The sequence below is a fragment of the Gigantopelta aegis genome, chromosome 15 (assembly GCF_016097555.1).
Source record: "Gigantopelta aegis isolate Gae_Host chromosome 15, Gae_host_genome, whole genome shotgun sequence".
Taxonomy (NCBI): Eukaryota; Metazoa; Mollusca; class Gastropoda; order Neomphalida; family Peltospiridae; genus Gigantopelta; species Gigantopelta aegis.
The window spans coordinates 6069749-6087805 of record NC_054713.1 but is presented as its reverse complement, the minus strand read 5'-3'; the positions used below and the strand labels follow the sequence as shown (position 1 = coordinate 6087805).

The following is an 18057-nucleotide window of genomic DNA, read 5'->3' as shown; positions in this document are numbered from 1 at the left end:
ACGTCAATATGAGTATGTATCTGTGATATTAATGAACAGTTAATACATTAACGCAAGAATAACTGTACCACAAGAGAATAATTAATACACACTAAAATATATCACTGTTCTATGTGTGAATAGCTAATAAAACAATACAAGTATAACTGTATTATAAGTGAATTATTAATATAATGAACATAAGCATAACTGTACATAAAATGAAAAGTAAATGTATTAATACATTGAGGTATAACTATAATATTCGCGAATAGCCAATAAATCAATAAAAGTATAACTGTACTATAAGCGAATAGTTAATAACTGAATACAAGTATAGCTGTACTATAAGGGAATAGTTAATAACTGAATACAAGTATAACTGTACTATAAGCGAATAGTTAATAACTGAAAACAAGTATAACTGTACTATAAGCGAATAGTTAATAACTGAAAACAAGTATAACTGTACTATAAGCGAATAGCTAATAACTGAATACAAGTATAACTGTACTATAAGCGAATAGTCAATAACCGAATACAAGTATAACTGTACTATAAGCGAATAGCTAATAACTCAATACAAGTATAACTGTACTATAAGCGAATAGTTAATAACCGAATACAAGTATAACTGTACTATAAGCGAATAGCTAATAACTCAATACAAGTATAACTGTACTATAAGCGAATAGCTAATAACTCAATACAAGTATAACTGTACTATAAGCGAATAGTTAATAACCGAATACAAGTATAACTGTACTATAAGTGAAGTATAACTGTACTATAAGCGAATAGTTAATAACTGAATACAAGTATAACTGTACTATAAGCGAATAGTTAATAACCGAATACAAGTATAACTGTACTATAAGCGAATAGTTAATAACCGAATACAAGTATAACTGATACAAGTATAACTGTACTATAAGCGAATAGTTAATAACCGAATACAAGTATAACTGTACTATAAGGGAATAGTTAATAACTGAATACAAGTATAACTGTACTATAAGTTAATAACCGAATACAAGTATAACTGTACTATAAGCGAATAGTTAATAACCGAATACAAGTATAACTGTACTATAAGGGAATAGTTAATAACTGAATACAAGTATAACTGTACTATAAGTTAATAACCGAATACAAGTATAACTGTACTATAAGCGAATAGTTAATAACCGAATACAAGTATAACTGTACTATAAGCGAATAGTTAATAACCGAATACAAGTATAACTGTACTATAAGCGAATAGTTAATAACCGAATACAAGTATAACTGATACAAGTATAACTGTACTATAAGCGAATAGTTACTAACCGAATACAAGTATAACTGTACTATAAGGGAATAGTTAATAACCGAATACAAGTATAACTGTACTATAAGTTAATAACCGAATACAAGTATAACTGTACTATAAGCGAATAGTTAATAACCGAATACAAGTATAACTGTACTATAAGCGAATAGTTAATAACCGAATACAAGTATAACTGTACTATAAGCGAATAGTTAATAACCGAATACAAGTATAACTGATACAAGTATAACTGTACTATAAGCGAATAGTTAATAACTGAATACAAGTATAACTGTACTATAAGCGAATAGTTAATAACCGAATACAAGTATAACTGTACTATAAGCGAATAGTTAATAACCGAATACAAGTATAACTGATACAAGTATAACTGTACTATAAGCGAATAGTTAATAACCGAATACAAGTATAACTGTACTATAAGGGAATAGTTAATAACTGAATACAAGTATAACTGTACTATAAGCGAATAGTTAATAACCGAATACAAGTATAACTGTACTATAAGGGAATAGTTAATAACTGAATACAAGTATAACTGTACTATAAGTTAATAACCGAATACAAGTATAACTGTACTATAAGCGAATAGTTAATAACCGAATACAAGTATAACTGTACTATAAGCGAATAGTTAATAACCGAATACAAGTATAACTGATACAAGTATAACTGTACTATAAGCGAATAGTTAATAACCGAATACAAGTATAACTGTACTATAAGGGAATAGTTAATAACTGAATACAAGTATAACTGTACTATAAGTTAATAACCGAATACAAGTATAACTGTACTATAAGCGAATAGTTAATAACCGAATACAAGTATAACTGTACTATAAGCGAATAGTTAATAACCGAATACAAGTATAACTGTACTATAAGCGAATAGTTAATAACCGAATACAAGTATAACTGTACTATAAGCGAATAGTTAATAACCGAATACAAGTATAACTGATACAAGTATAACTGTACTATAAGCGAATAGTTAATAACTGAATACAAGTATAACTGTACTATAAGCGAATAGTTAATAACCGAATACAAGTATAACTGTACTATAAGCGAATAGTTAATAACCGAATACAAGTATAACTGTACTATAAGGGAATAGTTAATAACTGAATACAAGTATAACTGTACTATAAGCGAATAGTTAATAACCGAATACAAGTATAACTGTACTATAAGCGAATAGTTAATAACCGAATACAAGTATAACTGATACAAGTATAACTGTACTATAAGCGAATAGTTAATAACCGAATACAAGTATAACTGTACTATAAGCGAATAGTTAATAACCAAATACAAGTATAACTGTACTATAAGCGAATAGTTAATAACTGAATACAAGTATAACTGTACTATAAGTTAATAACCGAATACAAGTATAACTGTACTATAAGCGGATAGTTAATAACTAAATACAAGTATTACTGTACTATAAGCGAATAGTTAATAACTAAATACAAGTATAACTGTACTATAAGTTAATAACCGAATACAAGTATAACTGTACTATAAGCGAATAGTTAATAACTAAATACAAGTATAACTGTACTACAAGTGAATAGTTAATAACTGAATACAAGTATAACTGTACTATAAGCGAATAGTTAATAACTAAATACAAGTATAACTGTACTATAAGTGAATAGTTAATAACTAAATACAAGTATAACTGTACTATAAGCGAATAAGAGACGGTCCATAAATATCGATGTGCTTCACAATCCGAACAATGTTCGGAAGGGGGGGGGGGGGGGGGGGGGGGGGGTGGGGAGGTGGTAAAAGCCATGTTCGGATTGCTTTTCAGGTAAAACATCGGTCCATCGATGGTCAATATTTCTTACAATTCAAAACAAGGGGGACGGGGTAAACGCCATATTCTGATTGCTTTTCAGGCCATAACATTGGTATTTTTAGGGCTAGTTTTTGCGGCTGCGCTCTCTACAATTGTGATCTAGGCCATCCCAAGTAGCGTCAAAATATGTACCGCCCCTTAGGGTTAATGTTTTATATCTACCAGTAAATGTGTAAAGCCAACACGTATAATCTGTTAATAAAAGTCATCTTGTAGTACACATTATATCAATGTTTTTATGTTATGATTGGGGGGGGATCAAACCCAATCCTAACATTGCTAGGATTATGAAAACCATTAGCATTTATGGACCGTCCCTAACTGAATTCAAATAAACCCATAACATAGTTGAATAGTTCATAAATCAATACAAGTATACTCATATAACATAACTGAATAGTTAATTAATCAATACAAGTATACTCATATAACATAACTGAATAGTTAATTAATCAATGCAAGTATACTCATATAACATAACTGAATAGTTAATTAATCAATGCAAGTATACTCATATAACATAACTGAATAGTTAATTAATCAATGCAAGTATACTCATATAACATAACTGAATAGTTAATTAATCAATGCAAGTATACTCATATAACATAACTGAATAGTTAATTAATCAATGCAAGTATACTCATATAACATAACTGAATAGTTAATTAATCAATACAAGTATACTCATATAACATAACTGAATAGTTAATTAATCAATGCAAGTATACTCATATAACATAACTGAATAGTTAATTAATCAATGCAAATATAACTATACTATAATTAAATAGCTAATAAATTAATACATATATTAATGTACTAAAATATAGTAAATAATAAATACCTACAATTATAATTGTAATACTGCATATGAATAATTAATAAACCCATACAAGTATAATAATTGTAATATTTTGTGTGTGTGTGTTTGGAATTACGTCACAATGAGAGGCAGAGCTGGGAGTTAATGAGCGTTTTGTAAATTTTAGGGAGGTAAATAGACATTTGCAATTAAAACGTCAGTTTGAGGATGTAACATTTTGCATACACATTTCCGAATGGTTTGATAGTAATTATAACTTTCGTAACTATCAATACCTTTAAAGGGACATTCCTGAGTTTGCTCCATTGTAAGATATTTCCGATTAATAAAATATTTCTACGAATAAACTTACATATTAAATATATTGTCTTCAAATAATTTCGTACGAATGAAAAAACAATATTTTAGGAAATAAAACGAAATTTAACCTAGTACAAGTATTAGAAGGATCAGAAACACATTTAATATACAACACCTAATATTTTTGAAATGTATTTACAATTGTTAAAAAGTCTCTGTTAGTCAATAATATCTTCAAAATTGCAGCAAACTCAGGAATGTCCCTTTAAAGACGTTCTTTAATAGCTACATATGATAAATATGAAACTTCAGCATTCTGTGAAACATCACAAAACAAATACATAAACTTACCAACAAGCAGAAACAAATAAATCTCCATATGAATGTATGTGCCACACTTAATTACAGGTGAACAGAACTTATCCACGACACAGTCAATGGCAATAATAATCCCTATACGCTTACATTTGAGAGATCTCGTTTGCACATCTAGCTAAACTGTTTCGATTGTACTATATTTCAAACATAATTCGTATTCTATATTATGTTCACGGTATTTCAAATACGCAAGACATTTAAAATACTCCATTTTAAATTGAACTCTTTAAAACGAAACAGGAAGTTTGTGGTTTTCGCTTCAGTGAAGGAAGCCCAGAGGCGGGAGTTAAATACGGAAGAAAGAAGTAGGTCTCGCCCGAAGAAAGTACTGCCTACAGACTAGTACACTGAACACCTTTATTATCAAACGTTGTTTTGTTTAACGACACCACTAGTGCACATTGATTTACTAATAATCGGCTTTTGTATGTCAGACATTTGGTAAATTTTATATTATAGTCTTTGAGAAGAAACTCTCTACATTTTCCCGTTAGTAGCAAGGGATCTTTTATATGCACCATCCCACAGACAGGATAACACATACCACAGCCTTTGATATACCATACCAGTCGTGGTGCACTGGCTGGAACGAGAAATAGACCAATGGGCCCACCGACTGGGATCGACCCCAAACCGACGCGCATCAAGCGAACGCTTTACCACTCGGATGCGTCCCGCCCCGCCCATTATATTAGCAGTGCAAGCATCATATTATTTTAAAAGTTTGAAGTTAAAGTTTATTTTGTTTCACGACTCTACTAGAGCACATTGATTTATTAATCATCGTGTATTGGATGTCAAACTACGTAGTAATAGTAAACCATCAGCAGCAAGGGATGTTTTTATATGCATAGATATGACAGCACATACCATGGTATTTGATATACCAGTTGTGACGGTACATGCTCTTAATTTCTTTTCGCCTGTGGCGATATTAATTGTTTTAGAGGCCGTGTGCAGTTCCAATGCACTTAGCCCAGGTGGGCAACTTGTTACGTGATACCTTTGCGCGACGGTCGTCGAGCTTTTCTAATACACACCTAGCGCAGGTATGGAGGCCATGTGGCCAATAGTTACGTAATAACACCGCTAGTGCTGTTTATGACCAGGGGATTGCTCGCGGAATGGCGACAGGCAGTCTGACGATCAGAGAAAAACATGCCGACTCTGGGAGAGGTGGAAATATCAGATGATAGGTGAGGTACCGCGTTGTGCCCCCAGGCGATATTCGCTGTCTCTGAGAGTTTTAAATAAATAGCTAGGGTTTTAGAGATATCGGAGTAACATAGGAAGGCTTCCAGGGAACGTTAGTCCGTTAGGAATTGGTAAATATCATTTCCGCTCTGTTGTATAACCTTGATGTGATTGATGTGACTTTAAATATTTTAATACTGTATTATACCAATATTATTTAGACGGTGCTGCCGGTCATCTGACGCAGTATACTGTAGGCTCACCGTTCTGATATATACATATATAAAGCTTATCCAGTCATCCTAGAGGACCTAGGTAAACTGTAGGTTATTGTCTTTATTGTGATAGGTACCAGTATTAAGTCTGTATTACAAGATTATTGAATGAGTAGTTAAGGGTTAATTAAAAATTAACCAGTTAGGAATAGAGTGGTAATTCCTTTATTAATTAAGTTCCCCTGGAAGCGTTTCTCAATTATTACACGTGTGGGTGTTGTGTCACGGTGAAGTGATTAGCATATTGTGTAAACTAGACACCTAGAGATTAACTAATTAAGTGATCAGTTCTGGGTTGTTATTATTGTTGTTATTAATTAACTACTGCGGCAGTACATTTGTCAGCGTAGGTTAATACAGATTCCAAAGTGTATTGTGTTTTATTGTGTTTTCTAGTGAACTAAACGTGCTATATTACATATACTTTATATAAGATCGTATCTCTGATCATACCTAGACGAGCCACCAGCGGGTATAACTGCCCGTTACAGAGAGATCCAACAGATATACGGTTAGGACAGATATTTGGATAATCGTGTTTCATCCAGTTACGGGTATTGTAGGATCCCCGTGACACCAGTTACTAGTATTTGAACGCTGGTAGAGAAGGGGAAGAATGATAGAATACGTCCACTGAGGAAAATACACATACATGTATATCAAAATAAGGTTGTCACAATATCCTGGCATACCCACTACGTTATGCACTCTGGGTAGGCATAGCTCTACGACTGGTTTGCTAAAAGCCGTGGCATATACTGTCCAGACATTGGGAGCATTAATATCAGTTGGGCTTTAACAAAACTAGAAGAACAGCAAAAGAACAAAACAAAAAAAACCCCAAAAACACAACAAAAAAAAAGAAAGAAAAAAAAAGAAAAAAAAATGAAATGAAAAAAAGAAAAAAAAGAAAAAGAAATATAAAATAAAAGAAAAAAGGGATAAAAATCAACAACACACAAACAACAATAGGTAAACGGAAGATACCACAGAAACTATTTTGACGCTCTAAATATGAAACTTCGCCTAATCTGAATAACAAAACCGTATTTAGTGATAAAAATCGTATCACTGCACAAGGCCGGAACGAAAATCGTCACTACTTCCATGGTGCACTATGAGGTGATTGTCCTTAAGAGGACCGCCTCTTCGTAGGAGATCCGTAACAGGATGTTTCATCCCTCCTGCACCGCGATTAGGAGGACTGCCACTTGCAAGACCAGCTTAGAAAACCCTCAAGACATTGTCGGCTGTGTCTCCGGAACAGTTCTAAAGACACACACTCACACACCCACATCCACACACACCCACCCACATCCACACACACACACACACACACACACACACACACACACACACACACACACACACACACACACACACATCGATTATATCGATTCCTAGATGTTTCCGTATGTACCCAGTACTTTTCACTTATTGTTATTGTGCACTCAGAGAGAATGTGCTAGCTTTCCCTTACTGCTCGGTAAACATTCCTATAACGGTTATACTGATCTATTGATTCCTTGCATGCAGTTCACGTCATAACATTCTCCAAATGTAAACAAGCGTCAAGACGAGACGATCGTTTATTGTCATGAATAGTCTCGCCAAGACAGTTCCAGACATGATTGTCTATGATCAAGGAAAGAAGGAAGGAAATATTTTATTTAACGACGCATTCGCAACAGCTAGACAATCAAATGAAGTAAGCACCATATACATTGAATTATCAATTGTTACGTATTAATTAACGACACACTCAGCACATTTTATTTACGGTTATGTGGCGTCAGACATATGGTTAAGGACCACACAGATATTGAGAGAGGAAACCTGCTGTCGCCACTTCATGGGCTGCTCTTTTTCGATCAGCAGCAAGGTGTGTTTTATATGCACCATCCCACAGAGAGGATAGCACATACCACGGCCTTTGATATACCAGTCGTGGTGCACTGGCTGATGCGAGAACTAGCCCAATGGGCCCACTGACGGGGATCGATATTAGATCGACCGCGCATCAAACGAACGCTTTACTACTGGGCTAATTCCCGTCCCTGTCACAACTGAAATGTGTTTAATACACGCTGCCTAGATCATAGAATTAAAGTAGCAGACCCTAGTTTCAATCCGTGAAAATAGTCTCTTAACTTTGGATAATATACAAACCTGTAAAACATCTAGATCAAAAAGGAAGTTTTTGTTTTACGACACCAGAGCACTAGAGCACTAGAGCACATCGATTATTTACTCATCGGCTATTGGATGTCAAACATGTGATAATTCTGACTTGTAGTCGTCAGAGGAAATCCGCTACATTTTTCCATTGGCAGCAAGGGATCTTTTATAGTCAGTTCCACACAGACAGGAAGGCACATACCAAGGCCTTTGGCCACTTGTGGTGCACTGGTTGGAACGAGAAATATCCCATTAATATTAAGTTAATATATAATGAAACGAGTTTGTGAAAAACAGTCAAGAGCTCGTCTCCACAACCGTTACTTGTCAGACGTACGTGTATTTTTAAAGATTTGAAAAAAGCCACTTTTGAGGTATTAGAAACACTAGGATGACCAGAAGCACTTCGTATGTACGGAAATGGATAATCTAAACAATTAAATGTAAGTAATGTCTGTCTCAAGTATAAATGGCTTTAATAGTGACAAAAATGTAGTGTTTAAAAACTAGGGCATGTCACTTTAAATGCATAAGTACCCCAAACAGTATGTCTGAATATAACACTGTCACCGTGTTACAATTGCAACTTTATAACAATACAGTTTATATATTGATCTTTACATGTACATTGATTAGAATTAGTTAACTGGTAATCTGATGTCTGCCGTGGTCTCGGCGTAGTTAAAGGGCCTGTCACACACTGCCGATGTACCTCGCCGGGACTAAACCGGAGCAGATAATTAACAACGGCGAGAAAATCGGCAGAGCTCCGTCGAGAAAGCACTTGAAAAATCATAATTGGCCGTAGCAATACCGATGTAGTACCGGCGTTCCCGTTGTGATACCGTTGTTCTACCTTTGTCCTACCGATGTAAGAGCCGATGTGCTACTGAATACCACTTTTCTGTCACCTTAGTGTTACCGATGCGCCGCCGATATTATACCGAGGCGCTGCCGTTGTACTGCCGATGCACTACCGAAGTGCTACCGATGTGATACCGAAATGTCGCCACGGCTACGTGACCAATCAGTATAAATATGGGCCCCTCTTGGAGAACCTCACCATTCCTGCCGTAGACGCCGAGCTGACAACAGTGACTAATACTACTACAACTACTACGTTCAGGCCATGCCATCAAAGCGGAAGGGACCTCCTAAGAAGAAGGCGAAGCCGGCTCCCAAGTCTCCCAAGGGCCGACGAGGTCGTGGCAAGAACACTTCACCAACACCCCAAGCCCCTGGTCCCCTGGCTGACGCTGCTGCTGATGAACCTGATGAACCTGCCCCAAGATCGCCTAGTCCTCCTCATGACTCCCCCGTGAACCTTCTCCTGAGTCCCGGTCGTCCTCAGTGGCCTCCCAATCTTCAGCGGGCTCCAACACCTCAGTGACCTCCACCGCCGCCTCCACCTCTACAAGGCCAAGAGGAAGGCAGGGACTCAAAAGAACACTAGCAGCCTGACACTCCAGGAGGAGAACCAGATGGTGGACTGGCTGGAGGACAACCCCATCCTGTGGAACACACTCATGATGGACTACATGTGCCGGGACAATAAGAAGAAGCTGTGGGAGGACCAGGCTGCCCTCATGGGGAAAGTCGTACGAGACCATTTTCACCTGGTACACCTCTGCCCGTGACACGCACACCAAGCTCCTCAAGACCAAGAGTAGCTCTGGTGCGCAACACTTGACTGAAAGGGAGTCCTGGCTTCTGGAGCGGTTCAAGATCCGGAAGGTGGTCCAGCGCACCAAGGCTGCACCCATGAAAAGTATACTACAATTTTAATTCAATTTCATGACAGTGACATATTTTTTGCATTCATTTTAGTTCTGATTTTCAACATTTTATGACAATCAAATGTGCATTATTGCATTAATGTTTTCATTCATTTTAATTATGATTTTCTACATTTGTCTTTGCAGTTGAAGGCTACCATTGAGGCTCATGCTGGTGACCTCGAAGCTGCTGAGGCTGCCTGCGCTGAGGTTGGAGCTGCCGCCGTGGAGCTGGACACCACCACCCTTACCTCTTCACGCAAGCAGCGGCGTCCCCAGGAAGACCCGGACATCCCCCTCCTCTCCGCCCTACAGGAGAGCGTCCAGCAGTCAGGGGAGCTCCTGAAGGACCTCACAGCACAGCGCCACCCCGTCAAGCCCACTGCTCGCAGCGCCTTCGCCAACTACGTCAAGGACAGTCTTCTCACCATGTCTGATAAGAAGTACAAGACGGCAATGAGGGACATCAACAAGGTGCTGTCTGACCTCATGCTGGTGGACAGTGACGAGGAGGACATGGAGATACCGCCCATGAGGCCCACCCTGGCAACCCCCAACATCCCTCAGTCAGTGCGGCCATCTTCAGCACCTGCGTTTGGCGCCGCCTCATCCTCATCCCCATCTGAGCAGTACCAGCCAATGCCTGCCATGTGGAAACACCAGCCACCACCTTCTTCAGTGTGGAACTCCCAGACACCGGAGTACATGGAGAGGTACTTCCAGCAGCCCGACCTGCACCAGCAGCCCCAGCAGTACCAGCCAATGCCTGCCATGTGGAAACACCAGCCACCACCTTCTTCAGTGTGGAACTCACAGACACCGGAGTACATGGAGAGGTACTTCCAGCAGCCCGACCTGCACCAGCAGCCCCAGCAGTACCAGCCAATGCCTGCCATGTGGAAACACCAGCCACCACCTTCTTCAGTGTGGAACTCCCAGACACCGGAGTACATGGAGAGGTACTTCCAGCAGCCCGACCTGCACCAGCAGCCCCAGCAGTACCAGCCAATGCCTGCCATGTGGAAACACCAGCCACCACCTTCTTCAGTGTGGAACTCACAGACACCGGAGTACATGGAGAGGTACTTCCAGCAGCCCGACCTGCACCAGCAGCCCCAGCAGTACCAGCCAATGCCTGCCATGTGGAAACACCAGCCACCACCTTCTTCAGTGTGGAACTCCCAGACACCGGAGTACATGGAGAGGTACTTCCAGCAGCCCGACCTGCACCAGCAGCCCCAGCAGTACCAGCCAATGCCTGCCATGTGGAAACACCAGCCACCACCTTCTTCAGTGTGGAACTCACAGACACCGGAGTACATGGAGAGGTACTTCCAGCAGCCCGACCTGCACCAGCAGCCCCAGCAGTACCAGCCAATGCCTGCCATGTGGAAACACCAGCCACCACCTTCTTCAGTGTGGAACTCACAGACACCGGAGTACATGGAGAGGTACTTCCAGCAGCCCGACCTGCACCAGCAGCCCCAGCAGTACCAGCCAATGCCTGCCATGTGGAAACACCAGCCACCACCTTCTTCAGTGTGGAACTCCCAGACACCGGAGTACATGGAGAGGTACTTCCAGCAGCCCGACCTGCACCAGCAGCCCCAGCAGTACCAGCCAATGCCTGCCATGTGGAAACACCAGCCACCACCTTCTTCAGTGTGGAACTCCCAGACACCGGAGTACATGGAGAGGTACTTCCAGCAGCCCGACCTGCACCAGCAGCCCCAGCAGTACCAGCCAATGCCTGCCATGTGGAAACACCAGCCACCACCTTCTTCAGTGTGGAACTCCCAGACACCGGAGTACATGGAGAGGTACTTCCAGCAGCCCGACCTGCACCAGCAGCCCCAGCAGTACCAGATGCTGCCTCCTCCAACCCACACTATCCTGCAGCCGCGGCAGCGTACACAGCAGCCCTCCTCCACCGTGTCCTATTTGCAGCAGCAGGAGGAGCAACAGCAGCAACCTCGATCCTCTTCCTCCTTCGTGTCCTGTATTTCGAGTACAGCTGCAGCGACACTGCATTCGCCCCTCCCCTTCTTGGCTGGTAGCATTAATTTGGGGAACATTTCAAACCTTTCGGCAGTGTTGGACACGAGCCTCCTGAACGATGCTGAAGGGCCAATGGGCACTCCACCACCACAAGACCAGTAGAATGGATAGTGACTGTGTGTGCCAGTACGGATAGTGCAGATAGTGACTCTGTGTGGTACCATGTGTCTTTACTGTAGATATCATCATCTTTGTATGTGTTGTATTTTAATAAAAGTTTTGTCAACTTAAATCTGGTGTTTTATCATGTGCACTACACTACCCTACACTTTTCATGAACATACTCAATAAAAGCGAGTCTGCTATTTTCAACTTACTATGTCTAAACCTTGCTTCCAATGGATCTTCTTTCAGTATATTATTTTATTAAAGGTACAATTTAACATTGTTGGTGATTGCAAAAATGTAACGAAAATGTGTGAATTGTATATCAGATTAAATATCAAGTCACAAGGATTAGAAATTGAACATTTGGTGTTTAGAAATTGAACATTTGGTGTTTAGAAATTGAACATTTGGTGTTTAGATATTTGACATGTTTAGAGATTAAACGTTTGTCAGATATCTAAAGCGTTTAATCTCTAAACATGTCAAATATGTAAACACTAAATGTTCAATTTCTAAACACCAAATATTTAATATCTAAACATAAACCATTTAAATACATGTTGCCTTCACTTTCTAAACACTGTTGTTAGAGTGTAGAAATCTTTTATTATGACAATCACATCTCCTCTACAACATCCTGTCTTGCCATGGCACAGAACCAGCTTCGGAGTTGGCCCAATGTTTTATCAGGTTCCGCTGCTTCTTCCCTTCCTTGCTGGAGGTGTTGGAGCCAGCCACGACATGGATGTCCTGTAGGTTTCTGCCCTGCCTCCACGCTCCTGGGATGAAGTCTCTGTTGACATTCTCCGCACAGTCTAGCTGCTGGTTCTGCAGTGTTGGATACCTCATCCTCATCAAGTTGTGGAGAACAATGCATGCCTTCACGGATGATCTTGATGGTGGATGGGTGGTGCTGCATTGTGGTAAGCAAAATCTGGAAGCGGTTTGCCAGAATGCCAAAGGCATTATCAACAACCCTCCTGGCTCGGGACAGTCTGTAATTGAAGATCCTCCCTTCATATGTAAGACCACGCAAGGTGTATGGCTTCATCGTGTGCTTCCGTAGGCCAAACGCGTCATCAACGACGAAGACGTATGGCACATCCTTGTAGTCATTAGGAAGAGGATCTGGAGCAGGGAAGCCAATGGTTCCATCTTCAGCCATTTCTTTGAGTTCAGACTCGTTGTAGATCTGGGCGTCAGACGAGGCTCCGGGACTACCCACATCTGCCCAGAGGAATTTGTAGTCCGCATCTACCAGTGCCATGAGCACGATGGAGTAGAACCTCTTGTAATTATAATACACGGAACCACTCTTTGGAGGAGCCTTGCAGGCAACGTGCTTGCCATCAAAGGCACCACAGGTATGTGGGAAGTTCCACTTCTCCATGAACTGGTCTGAGATCTCACGCCAGCCTTCAGAGGTTGTGGGGCAGGTCATCGCCTCGTCCAGGTACTCGTCAATGATGGCTTGGCAGACTTCTCTCACGGCCAGTGACTGTGTGTTGTGGGGTACCCTCCAACCAAACTTCATGGCCGCGTACTTGGTCCCAGAGGCGATGTGGCGCAGAGTGATGGCAATATTCAGACCAGGATCCAGGGGCTCCCTGTACCAGGTTCTTTGTTTGGTGATCCTGGGACCAACTCGCTGTACCAGCTCATCGTACATCTCTGGGGGCATTCTGAGGAAGTTCTTGAAGGCCCTCTGGTCCTCTCTACGGAGCTCCACCAGCAGCTGGTCATACATGCCAAACTGACGACGCCTGCTGATCCATGGTCTCACCCAGACTGCTCGAGGTACTTGAGGTCTTCTTCTTCTTCTTCTTCTTCTTCTTCTCCTCCTCCTGGCCTGGATCTGGTGAAGTGCCAACTGAGTCACCAGGTTCTGGTGTTGGAGAACGGCTATTTGATAATCGTGTAGCCACAGGTCCGCCATCCTAGGTGACAAATGAAGGAATGACGGGCTGGTAGTCTGTGCCCCTATTTATATGCAAAATGCACAACGGTATTAGTACGGTATCACATCGCTAAGAACGATAGTACATCGTTAGTACATCGGCAGGACTACGGTATCACATCTGTACAAGTACGGTACACATTGAGGCCACCGGAGAGCCGCCGATCCATTACGGGGCGCTACATGTGCTCTACCGACATTAACGAAGCCATATCGGAGTACTGCCGTTGTACTGCCGTTGTAGTCCCGTTGCTCACTCCGGCAGCGCAACGGCAGACATTTTTTAGCATGTTCAAAAATTTATACCGTCGCCTGCCGTTGCTAATTTTTTCGCCGATGTTCTGACGATGTCCTGACGATGTACTACCGTTCTTAGCGATGTGATACCGTTTCGCTGCCAAATTTATGCTCCGGTATAGCTCCGGCGAGTCAAATCGGTTAGGTGTGACAGGCCTTTAACGACCTGCCAATCAGACCAATTAGTGTCGAGTACTAATAAAATATCTTACGAGCAATCAGAGACACATAGAGGTACAAGACAGAGGGGAGGGCAGGGGTGGAGGCAACTCCCGTCCCACTGAGCTGGAGACAATCCTCAAATTCGCGCAAAACTGATAGAGATATTCGGGCAAAATTAGCTTATTTGTAACCTTTTCGCTATGTATTTCCATCTTCTACCAACAATATTAGTTGTAATCCATACCAAACCCGACATAGCTGTTTGTCAGTAATTCTAATATGAATAAATGTCGTTATCCGAATTCGGGCATTTTCGTTTAATTCGGGAAAAATCTCCCTGCCCCTCCCCCCTCCCCCTACAAACACCGGAGCCCGTACGCCTATGGAGTGACAAGTCTTTGAAAACCAATCTTTGAGGATCTATCCACGACATCCGGTGGACTACAAACTTCATCGTCACGTCCATGCTAATGAAATATCCGCCGTGAAAAAAAAAATCGAATACAAAATAAGAAATATTTGTTTTGTTTAACGAAAACAAGGGTATATTGATTTATTAATCATCGGCTATTGAATGTCAAAACATTTGGTCACTGTGTCACGTAGTCCGAGGAAACTGGCAACATGTTTCCATTAGCAGCAAGGGATCTCTTATTTGCACATTCCGACAAACAGGATTCACATTTCATGGCCTTTGATATACCAATCGTGGGACATTGGTCGAGACGGAAAAAAACACTTATCAGTCCACAGAAGATTCGATCCTTTGACCCAAACATCTAAGGCGAGTGTTCTACCGACTTAGCCAGATCCTAATCACAAAAGGACAAGAAGAAAACAAAGAAGAAAGAAAGAAAGAAAAAAAAAATGACAACAAGAAAAAAGAATTTGAAGAAAAAAAGATAAAAAGGAGGAGAATAAGAAGACGAAGACGACGACGACGACGACGACGAAGAAGAAGAAGAAGAAGAAAGAAGAAAGAAGAAGAAGAAGAAGAAGAAGAAGAAGAAGAAGAAGAAGAAGAAGAAGAAGAAGAAGAAGAAAAAAGAAGAAGAAGAAGTAGAAGAAGGACAAGAACAAGAAGAACAAGAAGAAGAAAGAAGAAGAAGAATATCCGTTCTTCTCTCAGGAACCCCTTGCTAACAAATATTTAAGTAAGATCGATATATAAGCACGAACATAAGTATACATGGAATGAGAGTCAAGCATTGTTCAGTGATTGGTTAAAGCTGCCAATTCGAAGAAAGGAAGTGAAAATGTTTTATTTAATGACGCACTGAATACATTTTAACTTCGGTTATTTAGTGTGGGAAATATAGTTAAGGACCACACATACATTGCGAAAGGAAATCCTCTATAGCCTAGCAAAGGACCACTCCTTCCGGCTAACAGCAGGGATAGTTTAACATGCAGCATCCCATAGATAGGATAGTACATACCACGATCTTTGTTACATTTGATATGACACACGCGTGCGCGCACGCGCACTCACACACACACACACATACAGTTATGTATATATATAGGTGTATGTATTCATATGTGTGTGTGTGCGTGCGTGTGTGCGTGTGTGCGTGTTTGCGTGCGTATGTATGTATGTATGTGTATATGTGTTTATATATATATGGAATAACTGGCTACTATCATAAGATATCGGCTTTATTCTGCGAAGGCTAGAATGGCGAATGCAGGGATGCTCTGCCGTTCTAATAACATAGTTTGAATAAAAGTTCAGTTATTAAGATTTTCATAAAATTAAGCTTGTTTGAACATTCCTCAAGCTGGTCAATCAATCAACCATTTAAAGGGACATTCCTGAGTTTATTGCAATGTTTTAAGATGTTATCGACTATTACAATATTTCTACGATTAAACTTACATATTAAATATATTTTCTTATTTAGAATATTAGTGGCTGTATATTAAACGTGTTTCTGATCGTTCTGATATTTATACTAGGTTAATTTTCATTATATTTCCTAAAAAATATTCTTTCGTACGTACGAAATTATTTGAAAAGAAAATCCAGTTTGGGTTGCTTACAAATATTAAGATGACCAGAAACACATTGAATATACAGACACTAATATTCTAAACAAGTAAATATATTTAATATGTAAGTTTAATCGTAGAAATATTTTATTAGTCGGAAACATTTTACAATGCAGCAAACTCGGGAATGTCCCTTTAACTCGTGCCTACATCAACTGAAGGTTCAAGAACGACTGTGATTCCCCAGTAGATGTGTCCACGACGGAAGGGGGCTCTGGAATTTACAACAACAACACATAATTATTTTAATGCATCATAATAACTAAATTTACAGTTAGAATTTAAAACACAAATTGTTTGCGTCAAGCCTAAATGGTCGCGTCTCACTTTTGTGACAAGTTGAGCTCGGTGCATGAAAGAAAGAAAGAAAGAAGTGTTTTATTTAACGACGCACTCAACACATTTTATTTACGGTTATATGGCGTCAGACATATGGTTAAGGACCACACAGATTTTTTTAGAGGAAACCCGCTGTCGCCACATTGGCTACTCTTTTTACGACAGGCAGCAAGGGATCTTTTATTTGCGCTTCCCACAGGCAGGATAGCACAAACCATGGCCTTTGTTGAACCAGTTATGGATCACTGGTCGGTGCAAGTGGTTTACACCTACCCATTGAGCCTTGCGGAGCACTCACTCAGTGTTTGGAGTCGGTATCTGGATTAAAAATTCCATGCCTCGACTGGGATCCGAACCCAGTACCTACCAGCCTGTAGCTCGGTGAATGAATACCAAGCCTCATTACAGCCAAACCATTTGCACTCTTGGTGAATGAGACCGGCCTCGGTGGCGTCGTGGCAGGCCATCGGTCTACAGGCTGGTAGGTACTGGGTTCGGATCCCAGTCGAGGCATAGGATTTTTAATCCAGATACCGACTCCAAACCCCGAGTGAGTGCTCCACAAGGCTCAATGGGTAGGTGTAAACCACTTGCACCGACCAGTGATCCATAACTGGTTCAACAAAGGCCATGGTTTGTGCTATCCTGCCTGTGGGAAGCGCAAATAAAAGATCCCTTGCTGCCAATCGGAAGAGTAGCCCATGTAGTGGCGACAGCGGGTTTCCTCTCAAAATCTGTGTGATCCTTAACCATATGTCTGACGCCATATAACCGTAAATAAAATGTGTTGAGTGTGTCGTTAAATAAAACATTTCTTTCTTTCTTTCTTGGTCAATGACTGCCTGCATCTAAATTATGTATAACCATGACATACGATCTAGAATATGTTACGGAACTCCAAAACACTCTCCCTCTTTCCCTCTTCGTAACGTTTTGTAAGCCATTATGACCCCTTTTACATCGTTAAATATTGT

At 40.4% G+C, this 18057-nt stretch overlaps 1 protein-coding gene across 1 annotated transcript; it reads left to right on the top strand.

Moving 5' to 3' along the window:
- The first annotated feature begins 9816 nt into the window (after positions 1-9816).
- Positions 9817-12270, top strand: LOC121390302 (extensin-2-like). Its single transcript, XM_041522087.1, has 2 exons — positions 9817-9954; positions 10258-12270. The coding sequence occupies exons 1-2, from the start codon at positions 9817-9819 to the stop codon at positions 12268-12270; spliced, it is 2151 nt and encodes a 716-aa protein (XP_041378021.1).
- Positions 12271-18057: the final 5787 nt, after the last annotated feature.